Source organism: Maniola jurtina, chromosome 12 (genome assembly GCF_905333055.1).
Source record: "Maniola jurtina chromosome 12, ilManJurt1.1, whole genome shotgun sequence".
NCBI classification, from domain to species: domain Eukaryota; kingdom Metazoa; phylum Arthropoda; class Insecta; order Lepidoptera; family Nymphalidae; genus Maniola; species Maniola jurtina.
Genome location: NC_060040.1, coordinates 2,838,883 through 2,855,000, shown reverse-complemented (window position 1 = coordinate 2,855,000; position 16,118 = coordinate 2,838,883). Strand labels below are relative to the sequence as shown.

General features: G+C 36.7%; 3 protein-coding genes across 7 annotated transcripts in view; all 3 read right to left on the bottom strand.

The window, feature by feature from the left end:
- LOC123870285 (rho GTPase-activating protein 19-like) overlaps positions 1 to 11,318 on the bottom strand; it is a 12,121-nt gene extending 803 nt beyond the window's left edge. Inside the window, exons 1-11 of one of the 4 annotated variants that reach the window (XM_045913519.1) lie at positions 11,313 to 11,318; positions 10,310 to 10,433; positions 9,562 to 9,746; positions 8,770 to 8,979; positions 8,034 to 8,242; positions 7,502 to 7,692; positions 6,915 to 7,087; positions 6,117 to 6,262; positions 4,363 to 4,962; positions 3,376 to 3,572; positions 1 to 2,735 (exon numbers count right to left, since the gene is read on the bottom strand). The exon at positions 1 to 2,735 is cut by the window's left edge and continues 803 nt beyond it. In XM_045913519.1, coding sequence (XP_045769475.1) covers positions 2,153 to 2,735; positions 3,376 to 3,572; positions 4,363 to 4,962; positions 6,117 to 6,262; positions 6,915 to 7,087; positions 7,502 to 7,692; positions 8,034 to 8,242; positions 8,770 to 8,979; positions 9,562 to 9,746; positions 10,310 to 10,422 — 2,607 coding nt within the window. In that variant the 5' untranslated portion in view covers positions 10,423 to 10,433; positions 11,313 to 11,318 and the 3' untranslated portion in view covers positions 1 to 2,152. Of the gene's footprint in view, positions 2,736 to 3,375; positions 3,573 to 4,362; positions 4,963 to 6,116; positions 6,263 to 6,914; positions 7,088 to 7,501; positions 7,693 to 8,033; positions 8,243 to 8,769; positions 8,980 to 9,561; positions 9,747 to 10,309; positions 10,789 to 11,312 lie in introns of those variants that run through there. The other 3 variants (XM_045913518.1, XM_045913517.1, XM_045913520.1) reach the window with 3 other exon arrangements.
- Positions 11,319 to 11,395: 77 nt separating this feature from the next.
- LOC123870292 (U6 snRNA-associated Sm-like protein LSm1) lies at positions 11,396 to 12,933 on the bottom strand. The gene is made up of 3 exons (XM_045913530.1): positions 12,747 to 12,933; positions 12,488 to 12,672; positions 11,396 to 11,662 (listed from the first exon to the last, which is right to left on the bottom strand). Exons 1-3 carry the CDS (start codon positions 12,802 to 12,804, stop codon positions 11,489 to 11,491), a joined length of 417 nt encoding a protein of 138 aa, XP_045769486.1. The 5' UTR covers positions 12,805 to 12,933; the 3' UTR covers positions 11,396 to 11,488.
- Positions 12,934 to 13,380: 447 nt separating this feature from the next.
- Positions 13,381 to 16,093, bottom strand: LOC123870290 (ATP-dependent (S)-NAD(P)H-hydrate dehydratase-like). Of its 2 annotated transcripts, none has more exons than XM_045913528.1 (2): positions 15,805 to 16,093; positions 13,381 to 14,127 (listed from the first exon to the last, which is right to left on the bottom strand). In XM_045913528.1, exons 1-2 carry the CDS (start codon positions 15,883 to 15,885, stop codon positions 13,405 to 13,407), a joined length of 804 nt encoding a protein of 267 aa, XP_045769484.1. In that variant the 5' UTR covers positions 15,886 to 16,093; the 3' UTR covers positions 13,381 to 13,404. The 2 variants fall into 2 exon arrangements, with proteins under 2 accessions (XP_045769484.1, XP_045769483.1); XM_045913527.1 differs by lacking the exon at positions 15,805 to 16,093 and adding an exon at positions 15,387 to 15,782.
- Between the last annotated feature and the right edge of the window lie 25 nt (positions 16,094 to 16,118).

Below are 16,118 nucleotides of genomic sequence, written 5' to 3'. Positions count from 1 at the left end.
TGACTTTGCTCAGACTTGAGGTACAGTTAAAATAGATAGATTGATATCTTTTAACTCTACTTAAAAAGTCGGATCAAAGTTTTAGTACGCTTTATAGATCACAGCTTGAGTGCCGTCCGTGTTTTATTTTAGTTATACAAATTTCAACCGTATGACAAAGTTAATAGAGCTGAGTTGTAATAAATGAAGACGCAGTGTTTTAGCTCCACTCCGTTCTGTAGGTAAGCGTCGGACTTTGCGGTCATTCGACGTGTATAAACCATTGAATATATAAATATACATAATACATATAGAACAGCTATTCCAAACAATAATCGTGTCCTACAAAGATGTTAAACCCACTGACCTCTACTAATACAAGTACGCTAGACTGGCGCACATCCACACGTCACCCGTGCTCGCCCGTATCGGGTTAGCGCGGGCGCTGTGCGGGTCATGTCAACCTGTCGCGTATTATATTTGCCCAATTCAGTGTGTTAAACCAAACATGACACTGACCATCAAGTTACAAGAAAATGCATAGTGATTAAGAACAGAATAAAAATATTTTTGATTCAATTAAAGTTTTACAAGTACTTTTGAATCGTCAAATGCATCTACCGATGCTTCGGAATGGCTTATACAGGGTGGTCAAAAAGTCGTGGATCAAACGCAATAGGGAGATAGAGGAGGTCATTTCCAACAAAAAAAATAATCCTACATTATGGCCATCCATATAAGTTATGAATATTTTTGTTTTTTTTTAACAAAATACCGAATAAAAAAAATACAATAAAACAGACGATGTTGTGTCATTACTAGATAAATTATCAACACTACAAACGTTCTATTGAGGCTCTGGGTACCACATTACTCCTCTATTTCCCTATTGCGTTTGATCCACGACTTTTTGACCACCCCGGGTTGGCTAACCCGCAGCCCGACATTGCGGAAAAGCTAACAGATATACTGATATACAGATATAGAATAAGGCAGAAGCAGAAATCGCTGCATGAGGGAACCGCATTAAAGGAAATTTTTCGGCCAATCCGCAAACTGTCGCTTTTTGTAAAGGGTCTAGGATTGGTTTTCTGGGTATTCGCAGCACGATCCAGAGTTATAAACTTGAACTCTGCAAACTAGACAAAATTGGCAGATAAGCATTACCACCATGCATACCTCACCTCTATAAAAATAGAACACCATATCACTCTGGCCAGGCCAAGGATTGTGCGCTCCGTTAGAGTTGCGTTTAACGGGCGTGGGCTCGGGTTGGCTGACCCGCAGCCCGACATTGCGGAAAAGCTAACAGATATACAGATATAGAATAAAGCAGAAGCAGAAATCGCTGCATGAGGAAACCGCATTAAAGGAAACTTTTCGGCCAATCCGCAAAAAAATGTATATTCATATTCTTTTGGGTTATAAGCAAAGGCTACAAACACCAAAAAATTCTTATTTTGAATGGCCAATCTAGTGCATAATACATAGAGATCGTTGGTACAAGCCATGTATAAGTATTGTATAAATTTTTATTACTACACATGTTAAAATACATAAATCAAGCACGAATAAAAAACATGACCGAACAATGAAAAGTAAGAATTTTAAAAGTGTTGTATACAGTGCTTAAGAACTTCTTAAATATTAAGAGGCATTTTCTATATAGAGAAAAATAAACAGAAATAAATTAAAATAACATAAACTTAAGATTTTCTTATAAAATACTTCTCAGTATTGGCTTAGTATGTATTATAAAGCTCTATAGGCTTTGTATAAGATTTAACATCTGATCAATGCAACACTGATACAATTTGAGCATTGAAACACAATAGCTCAGAGTAAATTGGACCTAAATTTCTTTGATTTAAAATCGAAAATTCAGTACCACTAATTTTAGCATCGCAAGGCTTCTGCTTAGAGTTCTGATTGTAGATGTATAGAGGAAATTGAACTTTGAAACAAATCACATAATGTCTATTTCACTTTAACGCCAGTGTTTCACAGCTCAAACTGCATGCAGTTGATAAGATGGCCTTTGTTTTTTGACATTTTCTGTATAGACAAAAGCAAAAATCGCTCACTTAATATTTAAGATACTCTTAGATCCTTTATGACACTTTAAATATTAAGACACGTTTCTTAATTCGCCCGTACGTAATACGTATGATAATTAGAGATCAGTTTCGCGCAACTCGAAATTATTTACATTCTCCTTTTCAATGTTAACTCTTTTACTATTTGTATCGGCATTTGAAGGAATCGCGCACCGCTTTCTATGCGGACTTAATTCTATATTTACATTATTTATATTCAATAATGGCGACCTCACACCATCCGATATCGAATCCACGGCCAAATTGCCAATCGACGACGTCAAATCGGATGGGACATTACCGTCTAAACAATACATAAGGGATTCCGATATTTTATCGTCAGCATCCGATTTGTTTAGTATCGATAAATCGACTGGTGTCGCTGTTAATACTGATCGACTTAATAAATAGTCTCTAAAAGGTTCCGTCAGAGACTTTGTCCTTTCAGAAATACTGGTCATTTCACAGGTTGAATTTATCTTTGGTCTCAGGTTCACATCATCACTACCGCATAAGGTTGCGTTTAGATCGTCAGCACAATATTTATTATGGCTTGTAAGGAATCGGCTGGTTTCTGATCGGAGTGGACTTATGTCGGATTGCGTTCGAGCGTCTAAACGCGTCTTTACTTGATGGGATGTGCTGGCTGAATGATTTGATCTGTAAAAGTAATATAATATTAGGATTATTTTAACCACAATAAAAAGATTTATCTAGCTAGGAATTCATACAATTACTAACTGATGCCCGCGACTTCATCTGCATGGATTTAGGTTTTTAAAAATCCTATTGAAACTTTGATTTTCAGGGACTATTTGATTTCAGAAAACTAACCTAAACTTTTTTGTGTCCGTCAAACTCGGTTACAGAGATGGGACGAGAAAAGTTGACAGACACACACTTTCGAATATACATAATATGTATGTAAGTGTGTGTCTGTATCACCAAACAGAATTTCGAACATAAAACACCTAAAATTAAAGAAAAATTTCTCCTTTACCCCTCCAGTTTTAATATAGGTACCTTCAAGTCAAGAGTGCATAGGCATTTCTAGACAAGCATGCTCCAATTTAGACTCCATCATCGCTTGCCGGCTGGTCTAATTGTAGTCTATAAATTTAAAAAAAACCGACCAAATGCGAGTCGGGCCTCGCTCTTTTGGGGTTCCGTATATTATAATTATGAACAATATTTTTTATAAATAGATATTATTTAATTAGGTAAAACCGTAAAACCTAAAAATGTTCGTTTATTTGGTCAGAGCTTACAAAACATTTAATGAATTATTTACTTTTCTTACCTCTCACAAGACAGAGATGACCTCGAAATCATATCATCGTCGGAAGATACAAAATCGCTGTCGTTTTTCGGAGACATCGACCGGTAAATGTCGGATTTGACCGATTCGTCCTTAACTTCGGCGCTCTCGGGCATACAGTCTCTTTGCTCCGATGTTATTATCAACGGTTTACGTGACCTGGGAGTCATTATTGATTCCTGAAAAGGAGAATATTGGCTGATATGAAATATAGGCTTATGTCTGTGTGGACAACACAAACAAACCCCTATTTCACCCCCTTAGGTGTTGATGAATTTTCAAAAATCCTTTCCTAGCGGTTGTTTACGTCATCATTACGTCATTACGCTATGTGCATGTCTTTCTGCCTGATCCGTCCAGTAGTTTGAGGTGTGCGTTGGTAAATCAGATCAGGCAGTCAGTCAGTGAGACAGCTTTACGCCACGCGCTTCAACTTAGTGTTCAACTTTAATTTTCAGCAATTATTATGGGACTAGCTTTAAACTAGTTAATTTTTTTTTTCTCGTCTGGCTTTACAAAGATTAGCCAATGTCAAGTTTGTAGTTATTTGTAACAAGTTAGTTAAAGTATACAAGTATGGACCCCGTCTGTGCTGGCGCTCGCTGACATACGCACGGCACCCCCTTAGAGCGCTTTCCAGTCAGTTTTAACAAAAAAAACACTCCAAAAAGGCAGAGCATGCCCGCCAGCTAAAACCAACACAGACGAAGTCTCACTGGTTAAATTAACTGTTGATTTTGAAAAAAATGTAGCGTGAAAATCACTAAATATCGTCAGCACACACAATGATGCAAAGTATGAAAAGAATAAAACGACATTCATATGATAAGCAAAATTAGTATAACCATGCAAACACTGGGCTAATTTGGTTGTATACAAAACAATCTATCCGAGAATAGTTCTAAATGAGGTCAATTTAAATTACTTAAAGATTTGCATACTGCCGAATTAGCACCATAATATACAAACCTGCATCGCTTTAGACAACTTCTGCGTGGATTTCGTTATGGGCGACATCGAGGCTCTACGAAAGTTAATCGTGTATGGGGTACTACAATCCTCGTCGAAAGCCTCCTCACTAAACCCTGGCGTACTTGTCAGGTAATGCATTTTGAACTCTATGTCTTCAGCGCAAGGCTTAGATTTCGTTGGCGTGACTTCCAAGCTCTTTTCCTTTAGCGATTCGTTCTCCGAATCTTGGTCGTCGAAACAAGAAACGCAAGACGACGGCGTTCCACGTATAGCCGTCGATCTTTTCTGATACTTCTTGTTTATGTGTTGCGTTGTTATTTTCGAACGGAATAATCTCGAACGTTTTCTGTTGTTCTTTGGGGTTTCCTCATTAGTATCTAGCACGCTCAAATTCGGTTCGGAAACGAATTTAGGACTTCTTTTCCTGGATCTATTCAAAGCCCCGTCCGAAAGCGTACTTTCGTGGCTACAGTCAGAATCGTAATCGTCGTCAAGGGACTCCGAACTGACTATTTTATTCGCTAAATTCTTTAGTACTATGTTCTTATGTGATACGTCAACCTTGTTATCATCCATGTATTTTTTGCCTTTGGACTTCTGGAAAAGACATGCGTTTAGCGACGCGATGCGAAACAGAAAGTTAGAGAGAGACAAAAGACATATACGTTCAGTTATAAAGAGGATGGATTAACACTGGTTAGTTTAAGCATGCTGTTGTATGTAAAATTAAGGGCCTGCACACACGAGCGACTATTGTCGGAGGAGGCACAGTTGAAAGTTGTGACGAAACCTTAAGACTTCACCTACACTGGCAGGCGTCAAATGTAGGCTATGAAACGACTAGTCATGGCAGTTTATTGTATTTTATTCCGATACAAGTTAGCCCTTGATTGCAATTTCGTCTGGTGGTAAGTGATGATGCAGTCTAAAGCTGAGATCTATAGAGCGCACATTGACTTTCCTCAGACTTAAGACAGTGTTATACCGCTGGCATAAACGTCTCGTTTTAACTGAAACTTAAGTCATAGCAAAGTAAAAGTGCACTCTATAGATTTCAACCTAAGATTGTAGCGGCCTAACTAGTTTTCTTTTATCACTCCAATTATTTCCCTTATCGGATTCTACACGGGATCGTACCGCGCTTGGCGGCACGGCTTTCCTGATAGGGTGATAACTAGCTATGGCTGTAGCCTCCCACCAGACCAGACCAGAGACAATTTAGAAATTATAAATCACCCCTGCCGAGAATCAAACCCTGGGTCTCTCTTATGAGACCACTGCGCCAGGAAGGTCATCAACCAAAGATATTTTATTTTATTTTATTTAATAGGAAGCCAACGGTATACAAAGAAAAGTAATTATGACGACTTATATAAACTTAGGACTATCAATGTATACTCACTTACAGGCTAACTCAACATGCTTAATCTAAAACTTCTAAATAGTAAAACTTAACCTAAGACATTCCTTGCATAAAATCTATAATAATTAAATTAATTACTCAATAAGCCAAAAGTACAACAATTTTTAAAATTAACAATAAAAACTACAAAAAAGACTAAAAATAGCACCCTACAATTTCAAAATGAATCTTTAAATATTTTATATTAGACTTACTATGGAATATTTAAAGACTCATTAGGTGGTTTTTAATTTTGTTTTTAAATAATGAAGCGGAGTGTTGAAAAATATCTAGGTTAGCTTTTCTGAACACATTAGTAGTAGATATGGAATAATATTGTGTGACCTACCTCTTCAATTGTATTGATAGTGGACCCAGAGCCTTTTTTGGGTGTCTTGTTCAATAGACCCTTGTTGAAGATGTGCCTTTTGATGGAGTCACCGAAACTTCTAGAGCCGGCCACTTTGCCTGTACGCTGGATTTGTATTGGAGTTCCTGTAACAGAATTTGTATACAATATTATCTATTTCTCTGTCTCTCTCTGATTAGCTGATGAGCTGGGCAATGCGTTTGAGTATACATTGCCTATATGAGTGAGTGGGTCAGAGTACAGCTTCGCTTCTGTAGGGTGTCTCACGACACCTCACGATATACACATGGGCAGTGGTTGGAGGTGGCATATTGTGATTATAATTTGCTAGTGTGATTTTGATTGTGTGGATCACACACACCCAAAGTGTGTGCGATTATGTTGTGGGTGTAGGCCATCGTCTGGGTGTATACGATCGTGTGGGTTTGTCCGAGTATGTGAGTGTGTGCGATTATGTGGGTGTATGCGATCGTGTGAGTGTGTAGGATTGTGTGGATGTACGTGTATGTGTGTGTACGATTATTTGGAAGTATGCGATCGTGAGTGTGTACGATCGTGTGGATTTGCACAATTGTGTAAATATATGTCAATGTGTGGATGTGTACGATTGTGTGGGTGTTTATGATTGTGTGGATATGTGATTGTATGGTTGTGTATGATCGCGAGTGTGTGTGTGGGTGTTGTGATTGTGAGTGTGTATAATGATTGTGTGAATTTGTGTTGTGATTGTGTGGGTGTGTGGTTGTGCAAGTGTGTGTGATGGTGATTATTACTCACCGTATCCGTTCTGTCGGTTGAAGTGTTTGACGAGGCGTCGCTTGTGCGCGGAGTCGGGCAGCGCTTGTATGTGTGCGTACAACTGCGCTAGCGCCGTGTCGGTTGGGTTGCGTGCGTTCTCCGCGCACGTTCGACGTCTGTCTACAAACGTATACACTGTGTTCGCCGCCGTCCTGCAACAGAATACAGGACAGGTAAGGTAATAGAGTCTTGGAATGTAGTAATAAAACGATGTGAATAATTTAAAAAATATAGATTTTTCGAAATTTTTAGCATAATTAATTATTAACGTCACGGTGTACAGAAAGCGATCAATGACGTCACAAGGCGATAAAGGCGAATATTTTTCAATTTTTTTATAACTCATTGCCGCCAGGAATAACAGCAGCTTACCTTAGCGGCTCTATGGCTCAGATCTATATAGCGCATCTATATTTAGCGCACTTTGACTTTGCTCAGACTTAAGACTGTTAAAACGAGACATTGTTATACCACTGGCATAAATCTGTCTCATTTTAACTGTAACTTAAGCTGAGCAAAGTCAAAATGTGCTATAGATTTCAACCTGAGTTTAACTTGTAACTTACCTGTCAGTGATACTTTCATCCAAGTCCACGTCGGGCGACATAGCGCGTTTTCTCTCTCGTACTGTGAAGTAAGCGGCTGCGTCGGTCGCTAGGCGCGTTGGTGCAGCGAACAGAACTGTGCAGTGACGTATCATGAAGCTTATGACTGGCGCGAGAGCTATCGAGTCCGCGTGAAATGTTTCTGGTGATAGCTGAAAAATATGATTTCGCTTTTCTCTCATCTGTTACTAGTTAATGCACTGCAAATTGAAAGGGCATTGCAAGTTATGGACATCATCTACTTGGTACAGAGATATCTTACATCTTGGAGACAGGCTGTTTTTATCCCAGAAAATCCAGAGTTCCTTCCAATGAAATTGAAAAAAAAACAGCCTGTCAGCCAACAGTATTTACGTGGCATAATTTAGTAGAATATAAAGAAGACAACATTAGAACAGAATATTCTATCAGACAACCTTCTCGTATTTTTTCACACAACAGACGGCAACATCTAAGTGCAGAAAGAACCCCAGGAAGAAAGAAGGTTATATACCTTTCTCGGGCACAGCAAATGCGGTGTGAACATAGTCGCCAGAGTGTCGGGCGACATGCGATTGCTCGCTTCGTTGTCTGCCACCAGTCGCAGCAAGCCAAGCAGTCTTTCCAGAAACTTCCTGTGCGATGGAGCCAGGAGTAATAGCAGCAACTGTAGTGCTGTCAGCAACTTAGTCTCTGACGACTTGGCGTGTGGGGGGTATTGTGCTACAAAAATTTTGTGTATCAGCAAATAAAACTTCAAATAAATCTTTATCTTTGTGATTTTCTTTGGAAATAGAGCAGGAGCAAACCCCAAATAGATGCCTGACTGCACCTATATGGTTTTTGAAAATCTTTAAATGCAGGTTTTGAACAGAAACTTCTTTATTTACTTTCTTTAAAATCGACACTATTCTTTACACCAAAGTCCACATCTAACATGGTTTAATCTCTCATTCTGGAATGAAAGCCATATTTCCTATTAATAAATGTATCTGTATGTTACCTTTTTGTGGCTCAATGGCTGAACTGATCTTAATGAAATTTATCACAGATATAGGTTACATCTGTGGTTTTTGTGGTGCTAAATGTAACAAAAATGCCCTGTATATTCTATAAGTTTAATAAATATAAATATAATAAAATCTTGGAGGCAGAGATAGGATATTTTTACAAAAAATCAAAGTGTTCTGAAAGGATTTTTAAAAAATCTAAATGCAGAGAGTTAAGGTTGCCAGCATCAGCAAGCTTACCTGCCAATGTGCAGTAAGTTTGATAATATTGATCCATCAGCAATGGTTGGGGCAATTCGGCCAAAAATCCCTTCAGTACAGATGCACAGTCGTGGACAGAAAACCTGCCCTCCGTGAGACCCAAGCTTGAGCCTGAGAGCAACAACTGACGCAGCTCTTGCTGACGACTGAGCGAGCCAGTTCGACGGAAGATTCCTTCTTGTGTCACATCTGGATTATGTAATTAATGATCAGGGATCTGAATAGCTAGTGCAAATTCGTAGGATATTGATGTGCCATTAAATACTAATACTCTGGGATTACAATAGCAGTTTTATGAAACAGTTGCATGATAGGGGTTATTATAGCCTGGCAAGAAATGTAAAAAACTTGCTCTGGGGGTGCCACTTTTTCATTTTTTATTGCAATAGGTATTAAGTATATAGTCTTGTATGACTAAATTAGTTCCACTAGTTTACTGCAATATGGCAGTTTTGTATTTTTCTGGTCAGCCCCCCGATTGTGTTAGAAAAACATATTCATGGTTATCATTATCGTCAAGAAATTCTGCCCTTTGATTGGCTGTAAAAAAAGGTAAACGTGAATGAACTAATCAAAGGGCAGAATTTCTTGATGATAACGATAACCATGAATACATCTTTCTTACACAATTGGGGGCAGACTTTCAAACATAAATGTGACTAGAGTAACTAGAATAAAGTAAACCTTTACAATGTGTAAGCACTGGAGGAATTTGCATACTGTCTCTCAGAGTAGAATCCCATAAAATAATATACTAATTATGCCACTTACTGTCAGGTTTTGATAGGAAATCTATCAGCTCATAGAGTCTTTGTACCCCATCATCAGTAATAGAGTTTGCCTCTTCACTTTTCTTTGGATAGTTAGCATTCTGACAAGTAGTAGAACTGGGAGTTTTGGCTCTCTTATGGAAGTTCCATCTGAATTGCTTTGGTTTGTCTGTCGAACAGTCAACACTGAAATTTAGAGCAAAATCTATATACATAATCCCACATATATATAGGAGATTTAAACATTGTGTTTTATATTAAATATTGTCATTTCATTGTTAGAGATAAACAAATGCAAAAAAAAAACACCATCAAATGTGATTTTGAGGGTATTTTTTTTGCATCTGCTTAAAAGACCAATGAAAAATTCAATGCCCTCAACATTGAAAGCTCAGAACTTCACTTTCACATCTTGTAAAATCCAACTGATATTTTTTTTTAAGATATTATAATAAAACTTAAAGGTAGCCTTATCTAATTACTATACAAATCATGCCCGCGTGAAAACAGCCAGGCTGATCCGTTGCGCAAAAAATGAGCCAGCCTTTCTGTCACCCGATGAGGCTATTAAACACAGTGAAAAAAAAAATTTACTTAAATTAAAAAAACTGATATTTTAAAGTGGACATTTTTATGCAATGTCTGTACCTTTATACATAAGACGAAAATTAAGTAGGTAACCCTCTGTAATGCGCCGCTGGAAGTTGCTGCTGTTTAGTTGATAAATATTAAAATTAAAGTGTACTCACTCGTCTGTGTTTATATCTACAACAAATGATAAATGCATTCGCACTAATGTGAAAAATTGTTCTAAATTCTCATTTCTAAGCCTCTCTATCAGTTTTAAGTCCGAAGAAGTCATTTCGAAACTCCCTAATCACTATCTGATGATTAGAGTATCACAACGTGCAATGTTCGTATCCCATAGTTTTCGAAGTCTTCGAACTTTGCTACTTGGTAGAATAAATGTTAAAGTTTTTTATTTGAAAACTATAAATTATTATGACATGTTTAAGTTATTTTATCTTTGTTTTTCACTAATTATTTAGGAAAAAGTTTGTCTTCTAGTTCCACTGTTTCAAAAAAATTCAGTAATTTGTCAAAACTTCAAAAGTCAAAACAAAGATTAACGGTTCCGCACGTTCAGAAACACAGCCGTACTTACAGGATTTTTTTTAACTGGTTTTACGGTTCTGGGTTCTAGCTTTTTGAGCCTAGGAAATATTGGACTATTAGCGGCATAGTGGACTATAAACCGTAATATGGAAAAGCCATGGGAAACCACAGAGAATTTTTTTTACAGATAGGTAGGTTTGTACCTATCAAAATGTTTTTAACTGGTTTTAAAGCTCTGGGTTCTCGCAACAAAATGTTGCTCAAAAGTACCTACAGAGCATCTACAGAGTAATAAATAGGTGTAGTAGCAAACCAGGGCCGTAAAATAAATAAAAAAAAAACGGTAAGGAAATAATATAATCGATTGTTTAGCTTTAGATTACAAACGATATTTTTAAAATTAGGTAGGTAGGTAAATTTATTAGGCTGGGTAGCGCGTATTATTTTTACGTAGGTATTTAGTAGGTAGGTATATGAATTCCACAGATTTGGAGATCTTTAGGTCTTGAGGTAATAGGTCTTAGCTTAGGAGATAGCCCAAATCTTTTGTTAGGTCCACCATTTGACTTTAGACCTTTATAAAGTTAAGTATACTAAGTAATACTAATTGTTTACATGGGTAGGTACATAGTTAACATATAGTCGAATATTATACCATAATACCTATGACATGCAGCCATTATTAATAGTAAATGTGTTTCTTATTGTTTGGTAGTGTATTTATTATTTTAGAAATACAGGCTACTTTTCTTAACTTTAATTAATTTTAAAACATAGTTAAAGTAAATAATACAACATATTTTATATGACTATTAAAACATATCATCATGTCCTAAGTCCGCTAATAAATTTAGACCTCTATCTTTTAGAGCTTTTGAGAGCAACTTCTGTTGTTCTATTTTAGCATCTTGTTCTCTTCTCTGTGCATCTAGAATGTCATCTACTGAGACTTCTGTTAATGGTAGATTGTCTTCTTTATCTTTGTCCTGAAATGTTAAAAAAAACTTGTGTAAAATACATATATAAATATGAATAATTAAAAGGGACTGAGGTTTGGAGTTGGAGTAAAAAAACACAAAATAATTGTTTTTTGTGACATTTACTACTTTTACAATACATACTAATATTAGCTTTTAAACCATTTTTGAACATATTTGGCATAGAGACAGCTTGCATTCAAGGGAAGGACATGACCTATCTTTTGTCTCAGAAAATGAAAGAGTTCACATAAGATTCTAAAAAGACGTAAATCCACGAGGACAAAGTCCCGGGCATCTACTACTCAGTATAAAGATAACTTTCATCTTGGAGATGAGCAGAGGCTAGTTTTGATCTCGGAATTTCAAAGTTTCCACTGTATTACTAAAAAACTTGATATTAAAAATATATATTTATTAATAACAAGCGGGTTTCCCTGGGCATCGACCAGTATTGAGTGATTTTGTCGTAAAGTCCTCTTAATAAAGAGTAACAATTCCATTATAAATTATTTTGTTATATTCCAAAAGAATAAGACAGCATATTAGATGAAAGCTCTATCTATCGGTTTGATTCCTTCCAACATTTTGAATAATAATTATCAACATATTTCAACAAATTAACACAACACAATACTAAACTATATGTAAAAACCTTTCTCTTGATATCAACCTATCTATTGGTAAAACCCGAAGGAAACTCCGTTGCATAGTCTAAAAGATTTAAGTATACAGAGGGGCAGGCGGCGGGAAGCAACTTTGTTTCATACTATGCAGTGAGAATACAATACTATGTGAATACAAAAGTTGTACTTATGTCTGTAAAACACTTACAATTTCTCCTAAGAGCACAACATTTTCGCCTCGAACTATGAAAATCCCTCGCGGTATATCGCCATACTCGCGACCAACATGTATCCTTTCTATAGTTCTATGTAGAACTAGATTAGCAAACTGGTCCACGCAACGCAAGTAACCAATCAACGTCCTCCCATCTCGTAGCAACACCATAAGTTTCTCTTTAAACAAACAGTTGATAAAAATATATACCTACTGAATAAAAAAACAATAAAGTTAAAGCTAGGAAACGTACTATCCAGTTCGTCCAATAAATGTGCAGTCCCTGCAAGTGGGTTTACATTATTTGACATATTTTCGGATATAAGCAAGTGATCACTTAATGGTTAACTCAACTTGATAAATAATATTAAAATTAATTAAGTCAACAAATACTAAAGATCATCAAAATCAAAACAAAATGCAGATTGCAGATGTTTTTTTTTTTTTTTTTCTCTCTCGTCTGGCTTTTACAATGATTAGCCAATGTCAAGTTTGTAGTTATTTGTAACAAGTTAGTTAAATTATACAAGTATGGACCCCGTCTGTGCCGGCGCTCGCCGACATACGCACTGCACCCCCTTAGAGCGCTTTCCAGTCAGTTTTAACAAAAAAAACACTCCAAAAAGTCACAACACGCGCGCCAGCAAACGCCACCACAGACGAAGTCCTTTTTATTTTTTAAAGTTTTTGACAGAACAGAACCCACAGACGAATAACATGTAGGATAGGTGACAGCACCTATTTTTTTTCTAGAGTAGATGACCACAGAATATAACTAATTTACTTAAAGCTTATTAAAACTTCTCATTGCGTTATAACTAGTTAGTAAGGATTGGAGAATAATAAATTCACGGACATATTTTAACATTTTATAAAGAAAACTAGTTAATGCACAAAAATATCATTTATTATTAAGAAAATAAATCATCAAATGCTGAATGTATTTCATTTAACATGTTTGAAGCAAGCATACTTCTGCCATATATTTCAAAAGCCTTCGAATTACAAGCTCTCGTAAGCTTAGCCGCTGCGTATGCCGCCACACTTTGTGCCACTTGTGAAGATTCGGTGCCTTCGCATAGATTGGCCTTCAGTCCCCAATTAAAAAATGTCCCCAACGCACCTGCCAAAATATCTCCTTGACCACCAGCACGTCTACCAGAACCTCCTTCTTTTAGAGACCAGTCAAATGCGCCATTGTTTGAAAAATACATGTCCTTTTCACCCTTTTGCAAAATAGTAACATAACTGCCCCAATATTTATACCAAGGTTCATCACTTTCCGGAACAGACTCTTTCAACCTGTTTACTTCCACTCCATTAGGTGTTAGAATTGCACCAGGTTTTGGATAATCTTTCAGTATTAGTACATTTTTATGGATTGCATACAGTCCATCTGCATCAATGACCAAGGGTTTTCGCAATTCCTTACAAACTTTAATTATTTCGTAGACTAGGTTTAATGCTTCTGGTGATCTGCCTAGACCTGGCCCAATAACAACAACATGCAAACTAGGCAGTATAGAGCTAATATTTATGGAAGTATGTGGAATGACAATAAGATCTGGGCTGTATGATTTAATAACTGGTGCTGCATTTTCTGTTGTGATCACAGTAACCAAATCTGCCCCAACCTGAGAAAAAATGACTATATTACCTACTGTTTAGAATTTACTAGCTGATGCCCGTTAACGGCCGTATTCACAAACGTTACCTACTATGAGGTCTCACAGTAAGCTCGAACGCATAGTGTTATAGTTCCACCAATCCGATCATTGTAAATTGACGTGATACAGTCATCTGATTGGTGGAACTAATTATGTATTAAAAATAATTAAACTTAGAACAAAATGCACCAGTCTATGCAGTCTAGTGCATGGTTTGATAGCAGTAACAGATGTCCAGTGATTGAGTGGTTCGGATAGTCTCATAGTAGCCTTATAGTTAACTAGGTCATTTTGAAAGTGATAACGTCTTTAAGCACGTTAAGCAATTTTGGGATGGATATTAGGTCGCGTCTGCAACATGCTAATTTTTAGTTATGGATAATCACACTAATATTATAAAGGCGAAAGTTTGTATGTGTGTGTGTGTGAGTGTGAGTGTGTGTGTGTGTATGTTTGTTACTCCTTCACGCAAAAACTACTGGACGCATTTGGCTGAAATTTGGAATGAAGATAGATAATATCCTGGATTAGCACATAGGCTACTTTTTATCCCGGAAAATCAAAGAGTTCCCACGGGATTTCGAAAAACCTAAATCCACGCGGGCGAAGTCGCGGGCATCGGCTAGTTAATCATAATGCTGAAAATTGGATTGCAGCAAAATCAAAAATTTTAGTTGAACATGAAGATCGTAATGGATTCCATGATTCGACAATAAATTGCCATTGCCAATAAAAATTGAACTTTATTTCTAAAAGAAATGTAATTTCTGTTTGCAATTTTGATTGGGTTCTAGGAATATCATTGATAGCAAGCTAGTCTCTTCTCTAGCTCTACGCTTATGTATTAGTTATTACTTGCAATGGAGCCACCAAGTGCTTGAGACAATAATAATAATTATTATTAGCAAGAGTGTGGACGGATGTTCGTATGGGCTTGCCATCGCTTTAGATTAGAGCGTTCCGATTGGCAGGCAAGCCATCTATGGTGTTTGCCGAAGTTTGCTGTATGTTTGGCACAAGCATGTAGCGCATCCATAATGAAGGCAAAGGCTGTCATCGCACGTCATGTACCTACGTTGTTGGAGTCATAATGGAGTCATTGACTCTATGCATTGATTACTAGAGAAAAATAAAGATTTTATCATTTTTATTCATTGACTTTTTTAAATACTTTATAGTTAAGCTAAAAACTATCTTTTTATGTACTTTTTGAACTAACTATTTACCTTTAAAGCTGATATAGCCGCAAAATATGGTGCTCCAGTATATTCTACAGAACCTCCAATAACTCCAATTTTTCCAGCTTCTCCCTTCCTAGTTCCATCTAATTCAGGAACAATCTCTTTACTTAATTTATTTAATGAATTTTCATCTAAATTATCCTTAACAATGCAAGAGCATTCATCAACTGTTAAAAGATCAATTCCCAAAAACTGTGAGCTTATCAATAAAAAAATACTGCTCATTAACTTCATTATTTACTTTTAAACAATAATATTAAACCTTGTTAAACACTTCTAGCGTTGGTGGTTCCAAATGGTTAACTGCACACTGCACAGAACAGACCCAGTAAGGTTAACTTCATGTTTTAACCTTGAATGCCGATATAACAATATTATATCACACTATAATTAATAATAATACCGTCTGTTGGCTACAGACTGTAGCAGCTGAAGTCTGAACTTGTGGTCTGAACTCTGAATAGTCGAAGGTGTATACTTGCATCCGTCCTCATGGATATCACCACGATATCACCAGTAACTATTTTGTTTTGTTATTCGTAGTGACCACACAGATGCGTCATTCGTTTTGGATTTTTTTCGTACTTTTCTCTCATATAGGTAACTAATCCTACAATTAGGCAACTACCGACTACAATTTTTTTACTTTTTAGAGGTTTTTGTGTCGGGTGTTTTTTTTTTATTTAATTTTTATTTCACGCTTTTGAAACTTTTTAT

Bases quoted from the DNA above. Each gene is read 5' to 3' on its own strand.
- LOC123870292 (XM_045913530.1), bottom strand. From the start codon at position 12,804: ATGTCAAATAATGTAAACCCACTTGCAGGGACTGCACATTTATTGGAC. The intron at 12,673-12,746 runs GTACGTTTCCTA...GTTTGTTTAAAG, and splicing joins TTTATTGGACGAACTGGATA to AGAAACTTATGGTGTTGCTA. The intron at 11,663-12,487 runs GTAAGTGTTTTA...TTAACATTTCAG, and splicing joins TTGTGCTCTTAGGAGAAATT to GACAAAGATAAAGAAGACAA.
- LOC123870290 (XM_045913527.1), bottom strand. From the start codon at position 15,635: ATGAAGTTAATGAGCAGTATTTTTTTATTGATAAGCTCACAGTTTTTG. The intron at 14,128-15,386 runs GTAAATAGTTAG...ATTTTTTCTCAG, and splicing joins CGGCTATATCAGCTTTAAAG to GTTGGGGCAGATTTGGTTAC.